At 41.1% G+C, this 16,481-nt stretch overlaps 2 protein-coding genes across 2 annotated transcripts in view; both read left to right on the top strand.

Moving 5' to 3' along the window:
* Positions 1 to 14,817: 14,817 nt before the first annotated feature.
* LOC133242386 (small ubiquitin-related modifier 2-like) lies at positions 14,818 to 15,571 on the top strand. The gene has a single exon (XM_061408530.1). The coding sequence runs from the start codon at positions 14,884 to 14,886 to the stop codon at positions 15,169 to 15,171; it is 288 nt and encodes a 95-aa protein (XP_061264514.1). The 5' UTR covers positions 14,818 to 14,883; the 3' UTR covers positions 15,172 to 15,571.
* Positions 15,572 to 15,854: 283 nt separating this feature from the next.
* Positions 15,855 to 16,481, top strand: part of ATP11C (ATPase phospholipid transporting 11C) — a 188,321-nt gene continuing 187,694 nt past the window's right edge. The window contains exon 1 of the mRNA XM_061408528.1: positions 15,855 to 15,904. The gene's annotated coding sequence lies outside the window, so the exon portion shown is untranslated. The remainder of the gene's footprint in view (positions 15,905 to 16,481) is intronic.

The following is a 16,481-nucleotide window of genomic DNA, read 5'->3' as shown; positions in this document are numbered from 1 at the left end:
AAGAGGCTTTTTAATTCTTCTTCACTTTCTGCCATAAGGGTGATGTCATCTGCATATCTGAGGTTATTGATATTTCTCCCGGCAATCTTGATTCCAGCTTGTGCTTCCTCCAGCCTAGCGTTTCTCATGATGTACTCTGCATATGATGCTAAAGCTGAAACTCCTGTACTTTGGCCACCTCATGCGAAGAGTTGACTCATTGGAAAAGACTCTGATGCTGGGAGGGATTGGGGCAGGAAGAGAAGGGGATAACAGAGGATGAGATGGCTGGATGGCATCACTAACTCGATGAAAATGAGTATGAGTGAACTCCAGGAGTTGGTGATGGACAGGGAGGCCTGGCGTGCTGTGATTCATGGGGTCGCAAAGAGTTGGACATGACTGAGCGACTGAACTGAACTGAACTGAACTCTGCATATAAGTTCAATAAGCAGGGTGACAATATACAGCCTTGACATACTGCTTTTCCTATTTGGAGCCAGTCTGTTGTTCCATGTCCAGTTCTAACTGTTGCTTCCTGACCTGCATACAAATTTCTCAAGAGGCAGGTCAAGTGGTCTGGTATTCCCATCTCTTTCAGAATTTTCCACAGTTTATTGTGATCCACACAGTCAAAGGCTTTGGCATAGTCAATAAAGCAGAAAGAGATGTTTTTTCTGGAACACTCTTGCTTTTTCGATGATCCAGTGGATGTTGGCAATTTGATCTCTGGTTCCTCTGCCTTTCCTAAAACCAGCTTGAACATCTGGAAGTTCACAGTTCACGTATTGCTGAAGCCTGGCTTGGAGAATTTTGAGCATTAGTTACTAGCGTATGAGATGAGTTTAATTATGTGGTAGTTTGAGCATTCTTTGGCATTGCCTTTCTTTGGGATTGGAATGAAAACTGACCTTTTCCAGTCATGTGGCCACTGCTGAGTTTTCCAAATTTGCTGGCATATTGAGTCCAGCACTTTCACAGCATCATCTTTCAGGATTTGAAATAGCTCAACTGGAATTCCATCACCTCCACCAGCTTTGTTCATAGTGATGCTTTCTAAGCCCCCTTAACTTCACATTCCAGGATGTCTGGCTCTAGGTGAGTGATCACACCATCGTGATTATCTTGGTCATGAAGATCTTTTTGTACAGTTCTTCTGTGTATTCTTGCCACCTCTTCTTAATATCTTCTGCTTCTGTTAGGTCCATACCATTTCTGTCGTTTATTGAGCCCATCTTTGCATGAAATGTCCCCTTGGTATCTCTAATTTTCTTGAAGAGATCTCTAGTCTTTCCCATTCTATTGTTTTCCTCTATTTCTTTGCATTGATCACTGAGGAAAAATTTCTTATCTCTCCTTGCTATTCTTTGGAACTCTGCATTCAAATGGGTTTATCTTTCCAACCTATGGTAAACCATAAAGGAAAAGAATGTATTAAAAAAGAATGCATATATATATATATATATATACATATATATATATGTAAAACTGAATCACTTTCATACAACAGTAATTAACACATTGCAAAACAACTATACTACAATTTAATTTTTTTTTTTTACGAAAAGGCAGGTAATCACAAAGAGCAAAAGAACAAAGAAAGGCTTATGCTAATGGTGCTGCTGCTGCTGCAAAGTCACTTCAGTCGTGTCCAACTCTGTGCAACCCCATAGACGGCAGCCCATTAGGCTCCTCTGTCCCTGGGATTCTCCAGGCAAGAACACTGGAGTGGGGTGCCATTGCCTTCTCCTTATGCTAATGAATGGCTAGAATAATTAGTCCTGAAAAGACTGAATGGACTCTATCTATCATATCTATACCTTCTCTGCCAGTTTGCAAAATAAGAAAATCAATGTCCCAATTGTGGGACTCCCCGGGTAGTCCAGTGGCTAAGACTCTGCACTCACAATGCAGGGACCTTGGGTTTGATCCCTGGTTGGGGAACTAGACCCCACACATGGCAACTAAGAGTTCACATGGCACAACTGAAGATCCTGCACATGCAACGAAGATCCCACATGCCACAACTGAGACCAGGCATAGTCAAATAAATAAGTAAAAATGTCCAATTGTGTGGCTGTGCATCAGATCAATAGAACGTGACTGACACCCGTGTTCATAACGGCACTATTTACAATAGCTAAGATATGGAAACAATCCAAGTGCCTATCAACAGATGACTGGCTTAAGAAGAAGTGCTATATATATATTAAATGGAATATTACTCTGGCATAGGAAAGAATGAAATAATGCTATCTGAACAACATGGACGGACCTACAGGTTATCATACTAAGTGAACTAAGAAAGAAGAAGACAATATTGTATGATGTCACCTATATGGGGAATCTAAAAACTGATACAGATGAACTTATTTACAAACAGACACAGACTCACAGATATTCAAAAAAATTTATGGTTACCAAGGGGAAAGGAAAGGGGGGAGGAATTAGGAGTTTGGGATTAATAAACTACTATACATAAAATAGATATTATAAGGGTTACAGTAGAGCACAAGGAATTATATCCAATATCTTATAAGAGCCAACAATGGAAAACAATCTGAAAATATATATATTAAATATATAAGTGAATTTGCTGAACACCTGAAACTAATACAAAGTTGTAAATCAAGTATATTTCAATTAAAAAAAAAAGAATGTGACTGAAGTACTTACCTTAAATTTCCACATGTTTGTATAAACAAAAAGTATCCACAGCAAAATGAAATAAAATTCTTAAGTACCAAAGGACTAATGGAAGATATTGTAAATTAGTAACAATGAAGGTATGAAGGTAGTCAACTCTTGATATTTGTTCAAAAAAGGACTATATCACTGTTGTGTAAACAAGTCTTTTTTATAAACTTTGGTTTCACTGAACAAACAGTGAAGACAAAGTGAAATTGTCAAAAATAAAGGCTTCTTTTTTTTTTTTTAAGATTTTCTCATCATGTTTAATGGGAAACAACTAAAATGTCATGAAAACAGTGCAGTAGGGAGACGTTTACTATTTATCTTTCAGATCATATATTTTTTTCTTCAAAATCTGCACATATTCTTCTGATATTTTCAAAAGTAGGTCCTGATATAGATTTGACTCATCTGTAGGTCCTAGAGGAGACAGTCTTTAGGAACCAGATTCAAATTCAGCAGCAGGTTTTTCTAGTTCTCTAGTAATATTCTTTTGCAACTCCCACTGCATCTTGGTCAAGTAAGTCTCCATGCTGTTATTTGAAGGGCATAGAATTGAGACAGAAAACACTACATTTGCTCTTGGAGTAATATTTCTATTGAACACTAAACTACTATTGATATTTCGAACACAAATGGGCTCCAGGACTGGCCTCGTGGTAAGGAGTGCTGATTCAAGGTCTGTTCTGCTGTTTCTCCACCACAAGTTTGCTGCTGATCTCTGCTAGCCTCTCATTAGTCTTGTCTAGTTTGTTTGCCAATGACTTTCTAAATTCTAGCTCTTACTAGGTAGAGTGGCTTATATTTTTCCAACTCTCCTGTATTAGAATCTTCTTGAAATATTTTCACCTTGGAGAGTTCAGATTCCAAGTCTTTAACTCTGAGTTCCATCTGACTTCTTATTGAAGTATTATTCTTCTCTCATAACTGCTCTAAGTTTCCTTGAGATGCTGCTTGTATTTTCATAGATAATAATTCCTGTCGAAGAACTTAATTTTTTGCATTCAGGTGCAGACATTTTGAAGATTTCCAGCTCTGCTGTAAGATCATCAGTCTGACTTGTGAGTTGACGTAACTTCTTCTTTCAGTCTTGTACCTCATCTTGTAAGGTAGCACGATAACGTGACATGGCCTCCAGTGAAGCTTCCAAAGTAAAGTGCATTTTTAGGGTATCAGCCAGTTATTGAAATTGTCTCACAACTGCTATGGTGATCTGCATCATCAGATTTCTGTAGCTGCCGCTACCAGAGGTCCCAAGCCACCCAGGCTCCCAGTCCCGTCTTTCTCTGGGCAGTGAGAGCCCCAGCAGAAAAATTAAGTTTTCTATGCTGATCTCTTGAGGTTACTTACAGGAAAAAAAGAACATACTGCAAGTCACTTAAAAAATTAAAATGGTGTGGGGTAAGCTATTTCAAGAGCCGTATACTAATTGCTAGACTCATGGATTGTCAGAAAACCAGTCTTGGCTACTAAACACTAATTCAAGCTACTTTTCTTTTTAAATTACTGTTATATGCAAGAAATCATGCAAGTCTGATACAGATTTATGGTGTTCTAGAGCTTTCAACCACTTTTATGTTGTAGGCAGCTTCCCAAAAAACCCCTCCCCTGTTCACTAACTAGGTACTAGATGTTGGACTGGAGGGAAAAAAATATTTTTTTGTGACCATAACATCCCATGGGTCCTCTATATATGCCAGATTTTGTGGTTTAGTTTCTCTCTCTAAAGCTCATATTTTGTTGTACACTTCTGCTGTAGCACAAATAATATAGATTAAGTTTTATTCAGGCATATAAGGCCTCAGAAGGTCTGCCACACAAACATCCACACTGAAACACTTTTGTAAGAAGTACTCATAATAAGAGAAGAAACAAATTCTGGAGACACTGTAAGGGATGCGTGGATTACAAGCACTGGAAAACCTTGGCATTAGGTGTTGAACTATGCCCCTCCCCCAAATTCCTAATCCCCAGAATGTAACACTTGGAAACAGGGTCACTGCAGGCGTCAGATGAGGACCCATCATACTAGAGTGGGCCCCTGATCCAATATTACTGGTGCTGTTATAAAAAGTGTAAAGTTGGACCCAGACAAGAAAACAGAGAGAATGCCTTGTGAAGGTGAGAGCTGTGCCACCCCGGGCTAGGGAGCTATCAGAATTGAGGAGAGAGGGCTGGGAAGTATCCATCCTTAGTGCCTTCAGAGGAGGGCATGGCCCTACTGACACCCCCATCTCAGACATCTAGCCTCTGGAACTGTGAGAGAATAAATCTGTGATGTCTCAGTGATTTCCCTGCTGGACCAGTGGTTCAGATGCAGGTTAGATCCCTGGCTGGGGACCTAAGATCCCACGTGATGCCACCAAGAATTAAAAAAAGTAAACAACTGATGTTCCAGCCAACCAGCTTGCAGTACTTTATCATGGCAGCCCTCAGAACTAATATACTTGGTGAAGTCTGCTGTAGCATTAAAAATAACTAAGATCAAATAATGGAAAAAATAATAGGGGAGTGTTAGGGAGGAAGTGTCCTTTCATACCCCATCCCCACAGGAAAAGGAGTGACTAATCTGATTGTACAGAGTTCAACAGGCCACACATCATGAGTGTGTAAGGTCATTATTTTGAAAGGTGATTGTGTTTGCTATTCTCTCTTTGTTTATGCTATGCCAGCAAAGGTCTGTCTAGTCAAAGCTATGGTTTATCCAGTAGTCATGTATGGATGTGAGAGTTGGACCATAAAGAAAGCTGAGCGTGAAAGAACTGATGTTTTTGAACTGTGGTGTTGGAGAAGACTCTTGAGAATCCCTTGGACTGAAAGGAGATCAAACCAGTCAATCCTAAAGGAAATCAACAGTGAGTATTCACTGGAAGGGCTGATGCTGGAGCTGAAGCTCCAATACTTTGGCCACCTGATGCAAAGAACGGACTCATTTGAAAAGACCCTAATGCTGGGAAAGATTGAAGGCAAGAGGAGAAGGGGATGACAGAGGATGAGATGGTTGGATGGCATCACTGACTTAATGGACATGAGTTTGAGCAAGCACTAAGAGATGGTGAAGGATAGGGAAGCCTGGCATGCTGCAGTCCAAGGGTTTGCAAAGAGCTGGAAACGACTGAGCAATTGAACAAGAACAATGCTCTTTTTACCACCTTGGCATGTGATGCAGTCCTGGGGTTCACATCCATTTTTCTGATTGGGTAAGTGGACTGAATCCTGATTTAAAACTCTAGTCATCTCTCTCTCTTTCCCTCTCCTCTCTTGTCTTTCCTTCTGCACATGAATATGTAGGTTGGTCTCAGGATTATAATTTGAGTGGAAAGTCAGAAGTCTCCTTCTTAAGTCACAAGTCTAAGCTGCATCCACAATCTACCTCTTAAGAGCACTGTATGTTGGGTTATTGGGTATTGGCCAACAATTCATGAATAAATCAGTCCCTTGTAATTAGTACTTTGGTTTTGATTTGATTATTGAAGAGGAATGGGTAGTTCCCCAAACCCTAAACAAATCCAACTCAAGAAAGTAGAGATGATAGTCTCTTCAACTTCTTTAAAAGAAACTCTTCCAGGCAATATATTTTTTGAAGTTGGGGCATTCGTGATATACTCATAGTGCTCCAAACATTCCACTGAGTGACATCAAATTACCACGAGTCAGACTCTGCCCCTCAACAGCTTCTATTCTTTGGAAGAGACAATCCACCCACTCCACCAAAAAATCTGTCCTAAAATCAATCTAGAAGGAAAAACCAAGTCTTCAAAAATAGAGCCAATAATAGTAAACCATGCAATATTCTAAATGTGGACTATTGCTATGGCCATACTGAATCTCTGCTAGTCAAGAGTATATTTCAGTTTTTGGATTTTTACTCACCCTCTATGGATAACACCCAATGATTTATTAGAAAACATTTTGCTGCATCAGCCCAAGAGGTGAGTCCAAGAGAGGACTCAGGGACAAGGTTGCTAAATTTAGCAACTAAAACACAGGATGTCCATTCGGGTTTGAATTTCTCATTAACAATGAATAACTTGGGGGGCATACATATGTCAAAGAATATTCACAGTTGATCTGAAATTCAACTATAATTGAGCCTCCTGTATTTTGCTTCGCCGATGACTCAGGGGGTAAAGAATCCACCTGCCAAGACAGGTTCAATCTCTGGGTCAGGAAGATTCCCTGGATAAGGAAGTGGCAACTCACTCCAGTATTCTTGCATGGAAAATTCCATGGACAGAGGAGCCTAGCCGGCTACAGTCCATAAGGTGGTAAGAGTTGGACATGACTGAGCAACTGAGTACACGCCACTCCTGTATTTCATCTGGCAACTGCACTCAAGGAAGACAAAAAGGAGAATATAGTAAACAGATTATTAGATAGTCAGTTTGCCCACCAAAGCCCAACTTTTTCAGCTTTCACTTGGCATGTTCATGGCTCTGGGAAGGACAGTACTTCACACAATAAGAGTCCTCTCTCTTAAACCTGATTGAACCAAAAGTAGACAACTGACATCCTAGAAACACAAATTAATTGGCTGTCAGAGTTTGTCTCTTGAAAATTTTTAGTAGAAGACACAGAGACTCTAGTGAGAGAACTATGTAGATGCTTGAATTAAATAACAGGAAGAAGGACTTTCCTGGTGGTCCAGTGGCTAAGACTTCGCAGTGGTGATGCAGGCGGCCCAGGTTCGATTCCTGATCAGGGAGCTAGATCCTACATGCTGCAACTAAGACCTGGCACAGCCAAATAAATAAGTTTTTTCAAAAGTTAAAAAAATATAACAGGAAGAGTCAGACTGGGAAGGCAGTTAGGTAGAAAGTTGAAATGACAGTCAAAGGAAATAGAGAGAAGCATAGAAGAGAGACACTATGTGATCACCGAGAAAAAGAAAAGCAACCTCAGTTTCTGCTTGCCGATTCCAAATTCAATCACTGTATTTCATAGACCAGATAGCTGTAATATTGGTTGTCATAGTCTTATAATAAATTTCCCCTTCTAAAGATAGCATGAAAGAGTTTCTACTCATTAACACCACTGATCCTTGACTAAGAAACAATATCACCCCTCAAGGAGAAAAAAAGAAAGACAAATGGCTTTCATCTCAGGTGACCCATGTCATCTATTTACACAGCTGTGTATAGAGCTGGACTGCAAAAGGTTATGCAATTACTCCAAATTCAGTGACAAAGATGCCAAGATGGACTACCACTGCCTGCTGTGAAAGTGGGAGTGGGGAGTGGCAATATATATGTCATATGTTTGCCATCCCAATAGTTGAGGAAGAAATTGAGATAAGCATAGGTCTTCTTCTAAAAGATAGCAAAGATCATTGTGGAACTACATTATGGAAATATGAGGTACACAAAATATATACATTTTGATCACCTCTCATCACAGCAGTCTGCTAAACTTTTGGCTTTTCCTATCTCTTCTTTATATTTCAGTCAGTACAGTTGCTCAGTCCTGTCCAACTCTTTGCAAACCCATGGACTACAGCACACCAGGCCTCCCTGTCCATCACCAACTCCTGGAGTCTCTTCAAACTCAATCCATCGAGTCAGTGATGCCATCCAACCATCTCATCCTCAGTTGGCCCCTTCTCCTCCCACCTTCAATCTTTCCCATCATCAGGGTCTTTTCCAATGAGTCAGTTCTTCACATCACATGGCCAAAGTATTGGAGCTTCAGTTTCAGCATCAGTCCTTCCACTGAATATTCAGGGTTGATTTCCTTTGTGATAGACTGGTTTGATCTGCTTGCACTCCAAGGGACTCTCAAGTCTTCTCCAACACCACAGTTCAAAAGCATCAATTCTTCATTGCTCAGCCTTCTTTATGGTCCAACTCTGACATCCATACATGATGATTGGAAAACTCATAGCTTTGACTAGACAGACCTTTGACTGTAAAGTAATGTCTCTGCTTTTCAATATGCTGTCTAGGTTGGTCATAGGTTTTCTTCCAATGAGCAAGCATCTTTTAACTTTATGGTTGCAGTCCCCATCTGCAGTGGTTTTTGAGTCCAAGAAAATAGAGTCTGTCAATGTTTTTACTGTTTCCCCATCTATTTGCCATGAAGTGATGGGACCTGATTCCATGATCTTAGTTTTCTGAATGTTGAGTCTTAAGCTAGCTTTTACACTCTCCTCTTTCACTTTCATCAAGAGGCTCTTTAGTTCTTTGCTTTCTGCCATAAGGGTGGTGTCATTTGCATATCAGAGATTACTGGTATTTCTCTCAGCAATTTTAATTCCGGCTTGTGCTTTATCCAGGCCAGCATTTCACATGATGTACTCTTCATAGCAGTTAAATAAGCATGGTGACAATATACAGCCTTGACATACCAGTCCATTGTTCCATGTCTGGTTCTAACTGTTACTTCTTGACCTGCATACAGATTTCTCAGGAGGCAGGTAAGGTGCTCTGGTATTCCCAGCTCTTGAAGAATTTTCCATAGATTGTTGTGATCCACACAGTCAAGGCTTTGGCATAGTCAATGAAGCAGAAGTAGATGTTTTCCTGGAACTCTCTTGCTTTTTCAATGATCCAATGGATGTTGGCAATTTGGTCCCTGGTTCCTCTGCCTTTCACAAATCCAGCTTGAACATCTGGAAGTTCTCAGTTCACGTACTGTTGGAACCTCTTTTGGAGAATGTTGATCATTACTTTGCTAGCATGTGAGATGAGTGCAATTGTGCAGTAGTGTGAACATTATTTGGCATGGCCTTTCTTTGGAATCAGAATCAAAACTGACCTTTTCCAGTCCCGTGGCCACTGCTGAGATTTCCAAATTTGCTGGCATATTGAGTGCAGCACTTTCACAGTATCAGGATTTGAAAAAGCTCAACTGGAATTGCACCACCTCCACTAGCTTTGTTCATAGTGATGCTTCCTAAGGCCCACTTGACTTCGCACTTCAGGATGTCTGGGTCTAGGTGAGTGATCGCACCATCATGGTTATCTGGGACGTGAAGATCTTTTTTCTACAGTTCTTCTGTGTATTCTTGCCACCTCTTAATGTCCTCTGCTTCTGTATGGTCCATACCATTTATGTCCTTTATTTTGACCATCCTTGCATAAAAAGTTCCCTTGGTATCTCTAATTTTCTTGAAGAGATCTCTAGTCTTTCCCATTCTATTATTTTCCTCTTTCTTTGCATTGACCACTGAGGAAGGCTTTCTTATCTCTCCTTGCTATTCTTTGGAAATCTGCATTCAAATAGGTATATCTTTCCTTTTCTCCTTTGCTGTTTGCTTCTCTTCTTTTCACAGCTATTTCTAAGGCCTCCTCAGACAACCATTTTGCCTTTTTGCATTTCTTTTTCTTGTGATTGGTTTTGATCACAGCCTCCTGTACAATATTATGAACCTCCGTCCATAGTTCTTCAGGTACTCTGTCTATCAGATCTAATCCCTTGAATCTATTTCTCACTTTCACTGTATAATCATAAGGGATTTGATTTAAGTCATACCTGAAAGATGGAAGCTCTATACAGTCAACAAAAACAAGACCAGGAGCTGACTGTGGCTCAGATCATGAACTCCTGAGTGCCAAATTCAGACTTAAATTGAAGAAACTAGGGAAAACCACTAGACCATTCAGGTATGACCTAAATCAAATCCCTTATGATTATACAGTGAAAGTGAGGAATAGACTTAAGGGACTAGATCTGATAGATAGAGTGTCTGATGAACTATGGACTGAGGTTCTTGACATTGTACAGGAGACAGGAATCAAGACCATCCCCATGGAAAAGAAATGTAAAAAAGCAAAATGGCTGTCTGAGGAGGCCTTACAAATAGCTGTGAAAAGAAGAGAAGCAAAAAGAAAAGGAGAAAAGGAAAGATATAAGCATCTGAGTGCAGAGTTCCAAAGAATAGCAAGAAGAGATAAGAAAGCCTTCCTCAGCGATCAGTGCAAAGAAATAGAGGAAAACAACAGAATGGGAAAGACCAGAGATCTCTTCAAGAAAATTAGAGATACCAAGGGAACATTTCATGCAAAGATGGTCTAGTGGTTTTCCCCACTTTCTTCAGTTTAAGTCTGAATTTGGCAATAAAAAGTTCATTATCTGAGCCACAGTCAGTTCCCAGTCTTGTTTGTCCTGACTGTATAGAGCTTCTCCATCTTTGGCTACAAAGAATATAATCAATCTGATTTCGGTATTGACCATCTGGGATGTCCATGCAAAGACATGGACATCTCTTGTGATGTGGAAGAGTGTGTTTGCTATGACCAGTGTGTTCTCTTAGCAAAACTCTATTAGCCTTTGCCCTGCCTCATTCTGTACTCCAAGGCCAAATTTGTCTGTTACTCCAGGTATCTCTTGACTTACTTACTTTTGCATTCCAGTCCCCTATGATGAAAAGGATATCTTTTTTGGGTGTTATTTCTAGAAGGTGTTGTAGGTCTTCATAGAACTGTTCAACTTAAGCTTCTTTGGCATTACTGGTTGGGACATAGACTTGGATTACTGTGGTATTGAATGGTTTGCCTTGGAAACAAACAGAGATCATTCTGTCATTTTTGAGATCACACCCAAGTACTGCATTTCAGACTCTTTTGTTCAAAGGGATTTTGTTCAAAAGGGACCCATTTCTTCAAAGGGATTCTTGCCCACAGTAGTAGATATAATGGCTATCTAATGCTCAAAATTCTCCAAGCCAGGCTTCAGCAATATGTTAACCGTGAACTTCCTGATGTTCAAGCTGGTTTTAGAAAAGGCAGAGGAACCAGCCAACATCTGATGGACCATGGAAAAAGCAAGAGAGTTCCAGAAAAAAACATCTATTTCTGTTTTATTGACTATGCCAAAGCTTTTGACTGTGTGGATCACAATAAACTGTGGAAAATTCTGAAAGAGATGGGAATACCAGACCACCTGACCTGCCTCTTGAGAAATCTGTATGCAGGTCAGGAAGCAACAGTTAGAACTGGACATGGAACAACAGACTGGTTCCAAATAGGAAAAGGAATACGTCAAGGCTGTATATTGTCACTCTGCTTATTTAACTTATATGCAGAGTACATCATGAGAAACGCTGGACTGGAAGAAACACAAGCTGGAATCATGATTGCCAGGGGAAATATCAGTAACCTCAGATATGCAGATGACCCCACCCTTATGGCAGAAAGTGAAGAGAAACTAAAAAGCCTCTTGATGAAAGTGAAAGTGGAGAGTGAAAAAGTTGACTTAAAGCTCAACATTCAGAAAACTAAAATCATGGCATCTGGTCCCATCACTTCATGGGAAATAGATGGGGAAACAGTGGAAACAGTGTCAGACTTTGGTTTTTTGGGCTCCAAAGTCACTGCAGATGGTGACTGCAGCCATGAAATTAAAAGACGCTTACTCCTTGGAAGAGAAGTTATGGCCAACCTAGATAGCATATTGAAAATCAGAGACATTACTTTGCCAACAAAGGTTGATCTAGTCAAGGCTATGGTTTTTCCAGTGGTCATGTATGGATGTGAGACTTGGACTGTGAAGAAGGCTGAGCGCCAAAGAATTGATGCTTTTGAACTGTGGTGTTGGAGAAGACTCTTGAGAGTCCCTTGGACTGCAAGGAGATCCAACCAGTCCATTCTGAAGGAGATCAGCCCTGGGATTTCTTTGGAAGGAATGATGCTAAAGCTGAAACTTCAATCCTTTGGCCACCTCATGCGAAGAGTTGACTCACTGGAAAAGACCCTGATACTGGGAGGGATTGGGGGCAGGAGGAGAAGAGGATGAAAGAGGATGAGATGGGTGGATGGCATCACTGACTCGATGGATGTGAGTCTGAGTGCACTCCAGGAGTTGGTGATGGACAGGGAGGCCTGGCGTGCTGCCTCCATAATTCATGGGGTTGCAAAGAGTCAGACACGGCTGAGTGACTGAACTGAACTGAACTGAACTGATTCTGGTCCATTTTCGTTCACTGATTCCTAAAATGTCAATGTTCACTCTGCCATCTCCTGTTTGACCACTTCCAATTTACCTTGATTCATGGACCTAACATTTCAAGTTCCTATGCAATATTGTTCTTTACAGCATCAGACTTTACTTTCACCACCAGACACATCCACAACTGGGCATTGTTTCCGCTTTGGCCCCATCTCTTCATTCCTTCTGGAGCAATTTCTCTGCTCTTCTCCAGTAGCATATTGGACACTTACTGACCTGGGGAGTTCATCTTTCAGTGTCATATATTTTTCCCTTTTCATGCTGTTCATGGGATTCTCAAGGTAAGAATACTGAAATGGTTTGCTATTCCCTTCTCCAGTAGACCACATTTTGTCAGAACTCTCCACCATGACCCATCTTCCTTGGGTGGCCCTACATGGCATGTCTCATAATTTCATTGAGTTAGACAAGGCTGTGGTTCATGTCATCAATTTGGTTAGTTTTCTTTGATTATGGTTTTCAGTCTGCTGCCCTCTGATGGTTAAAGACAAGAGGCTTGTGAAAGCTTCTTGGTGGGAGGAACTGGCTATGGGGAATCTGGGTCTTGTTCTGATGGGTGAGGACATGCTCAGTAAATCTTTAACCCAATTTTCTGTTGATGGGTGGGGCCGTGTTCCCTCCCTGTGGTTTGGCCTGAGGCTAAACTATGGTAAGGGTAATGGCAGTAATGGCAACCTCCTTCACACAGCTCCCAGGACTGTTTTATTCAGTGCCCATGACCCCACAGCAGGCCCCGATGGAGATTCCTGGACACTCACAGGCAAGTATGGCTCAGTCTCTTGTGGGGTCACTGCTCCTTTCTCCTGGGTCCTGGTGAACATAAGGTTTTGTTTGTGCCCTCCAAGAGTCTATTTCTTCCGTCCTGTGGAAGTTCTGTAATCAAATCCAACTGGCCTTCAAAGTCAAATTCTTTGGGGGTTCTCAGTCCCTTTGCCAGATCCCCAGGGTGGGGAATCTGTTTTGTGGCCCTAGAACTTTTGCAACAGTGTGAGAACTTCTTTGATAAAATTATTCTCCAGTGTGTAGGTCGTCTGCTCGGTGGCTCTATGCTGGGGCTAATGGTGACCTCCAAGAGGTTTTATGCCACACACCCTGCCTCCCAGGTCTGCTGCAGCCAGAGCTCCTGTCCCCATGGCAGGCCACTGCTGACCCGTGCCTTTGCAGAAGATACTCAAACACTCAAAGGCAGGTCTGGCTCAGTCTCTTGTGGGGTCTCTGGGTCCTGGTGCACACAAGGTTTTTTTTTGAGCCCTCTTTATACTCAAATGATTCTTAATTTCTTTCTATGGAAGGTCACCAATAGACATGAACATAAATCAATTATTTTCCTGGCCAGGTACATTGAGACTCTGTTGGTATTTAAACAGTTCATGGAAAAATATGTCAAGGCTATAAATAAGTTCTCTGTACACTTGAGATCGTGAATATTGTTTATGATCTGGGCCAAGAACAAAAACTGATTAGGAATATTCCCATATATTCCTGAGGCAGCTGTGATTTAATCCAAAGAAGATACTGACTTTTCCCATGAAATAATATTAACAACTAATATTATACCGATTGTCAAAAAGTGCAGTGGTCTCACATCCCTTTATTAAATACAAAATTGATGATATCAGGAACTTTATATGTATTACAAATATGTACACCATCCAGGAAGCACCATTGCTAAAGTGAAGTGAATTGAGGCAATGGTTGAGAGTTCTGTGCTTCAGGGAACACCAGCTTTCTGGTAAACTGACACATAACTGGGGGACGCAGCCCAAAGGAGATAAGGCAGGTAACAATCTTGTAAGTATTCAATAAGAAAAACTGTTCCCTGCTGAAGTGTACACAATTGGTTCATAAACTGTACACTTTTGTGACGTTTCTATTCCTTTAACAGTTTCATTTGGGTGATAACAATGTTGGGATGGGGAGGAGAGTGTGTCTGCTGGAGACCCATAGTGATTAGATCTGGCTAAAACTTCCTGTGGAAGCCTGAGGGTCACTGGAAGCTTGTCTGCCCTGTGGTAACATAAAGAAGCCATTAGTGAAAGGAGATTGCCCAGCAGTCACGGAATGACAGAGAAATAGCCTGATTATTAATTACAGCCTAGAACTGAGCAGGAGTTGAGACATCACCTCTGATAATGTTAGTACTGGTCTGCAGGAGACAAGCTAATTAATTTCTAGTGAGGTATGAAAAGATGATTGTTTCTGGCTCGTTCCGTGCGGACCTGGTACCTCTTTTGTGAAGCGGCAGCTGAGGAGACTCCGGCGCTCGCCATGGCGGACGAAAAGCCCAAGGAAGAAGTCAAGACTGAGAACAACGATCATATTAATTTGAAGGTGGCGGGGCAGGATGGTTCTGTGGTGCAGTTTAAGATTAAGAGGCATACACCACTTAGTAAACTAATGAAAGCCTATTGTGAACGACAGGGTTTGTCAATGAGGCACATCAGATTCCGATTTGACGGGCAGCCAATCAATGAAACAGACACACCTGCACAGTTGGAGATGGAAGATGAAGATACAATTGATGTATTCCAGCAGCAGACAGGAGGTGTCTACTAAAAAGGGAACCTGCTACTTTACTCCAGAATTCTATTGCTCCAGACCAGGAAGACATTCTCAATTAGAAAACCGCAATTTGGTTCCACCGCATCCTGACTACTACAGTATAGTTTCTCTATTCTTTCATTTTCCCCTTCCCCATTCCTTTATTGTACATAAAGTAACTGGTGTATGTGCACAAGCATATTGCATTTTTTTTAACTAAATGGCCAATGGTATGTTTTGATCGACATCAAATGGAGATGGGATGGGGAAAAATACTGATTCTGTGAAAATACCCCCTTTTCTCCATTAGTGGCATGCTCATCAGCTCTCTATCTTTATATTCCAGTAAGTTATTTTGCTCTCACTGTTTAACAAAAAAAAGAACAACATAAAAATTCTTGCATACCTTGTTCGATTGGAGAATTTTAATGTTTTTCATTTATCATTGTAAAACCAAGGACAATTTTATAACTTTTTTGTACGTAGCTGTTACATGTAGGGCAATCTGTCTTTAAGTAGGGATAAATTACTCTAAAAGAAATGAATCCTAGATAGTTTTCCCTTCAAGTCAAGCGTCTTGTTGTTTAAATAAACTTCTTGTTTAAAATGAAAAAAAAAAAAAAGATGATTGTTTCTTTAAAGTTCCATTCTATCTGGTTGCCTGGGTGATTCTGGGCATTCTGTACACAGAGATACAGAGATAGCACAGAGAAGGAAGCAAGCTTCACTCTGAGTGCTAACAAAACAAGTAAGTACAGTATTTATGTGATGGGTTTGGTTTTCTCTTCACTGTTGGGTGTTCTCTGTTACCCAGGATTGATTAGGAAGAGTCTCATAAATCAGAGGTGTGGTAAGAGCCTCAGGGAGGGTGGAGGAATGGAGGGTGGAGGAAGGGAGGGTGGAGGAAGGAGGAGGTGTTAGATATTGAAAGGTAGGAAGATTAGGGCAGAAAGGAAACTTGGCCTCCCCACAACTGTAAAAGAGAAGGTATGGGACTTCCCTGGTGACTCAGTGGTAAAGAATTCGCCTGCCAATGCAGAGGACATGGTTTCAATCCCTGGTCCAGGAAGGTCCCAAGTGCTGTGGGGAAACTAAGCCCACAAGCCCCAACTACTGAGTCCATGCTCTAGAGCCCGTGCTGTGCAACAAGAGAAGCCATGGCAATGGGAAGGCCATGTACCACAACAAAGAAGTTGGTGGTCACAAGGTGTGATTTGAAGGGCAAAAGGTGAGTGAACCTTCCCTACACACCCAGGTAGCTTCCTTATTCACACTTCAATCCCACCATCAGAGACTCATTACTTTGGCTCAGCGTTGCTCATTGC

This window comes from Bos javanicus, chromosome X (assembly GCF_032452875.1).
Source record: "Bos javanicus breed banteng chromosome X, ARS-OSU_banteng_1.0, whole genome shotgun sequence".
Classification (NCBI taxonomy): Eukaryota; Metazoa; Chordata; class Mammalia; order Artiodactyla; family Bovidae; genus Bos; species Bos javanicus.
The sequence above is the reverse complement of the archived record's forward strand: the minus strand, read 5'-3'. Positions and strand labels throughout refer to the sequence as shown.

Bases quoted from the DNA above. Each gene is read 5' to 3' on its own strand.
- LOC133242386 (XM_061408530.1), top strand. From the start codon at position 14,884: ATGGCGGACGAAAAGCCCAAGGAAGAAGTCAAGACTGAGAACAACGAT.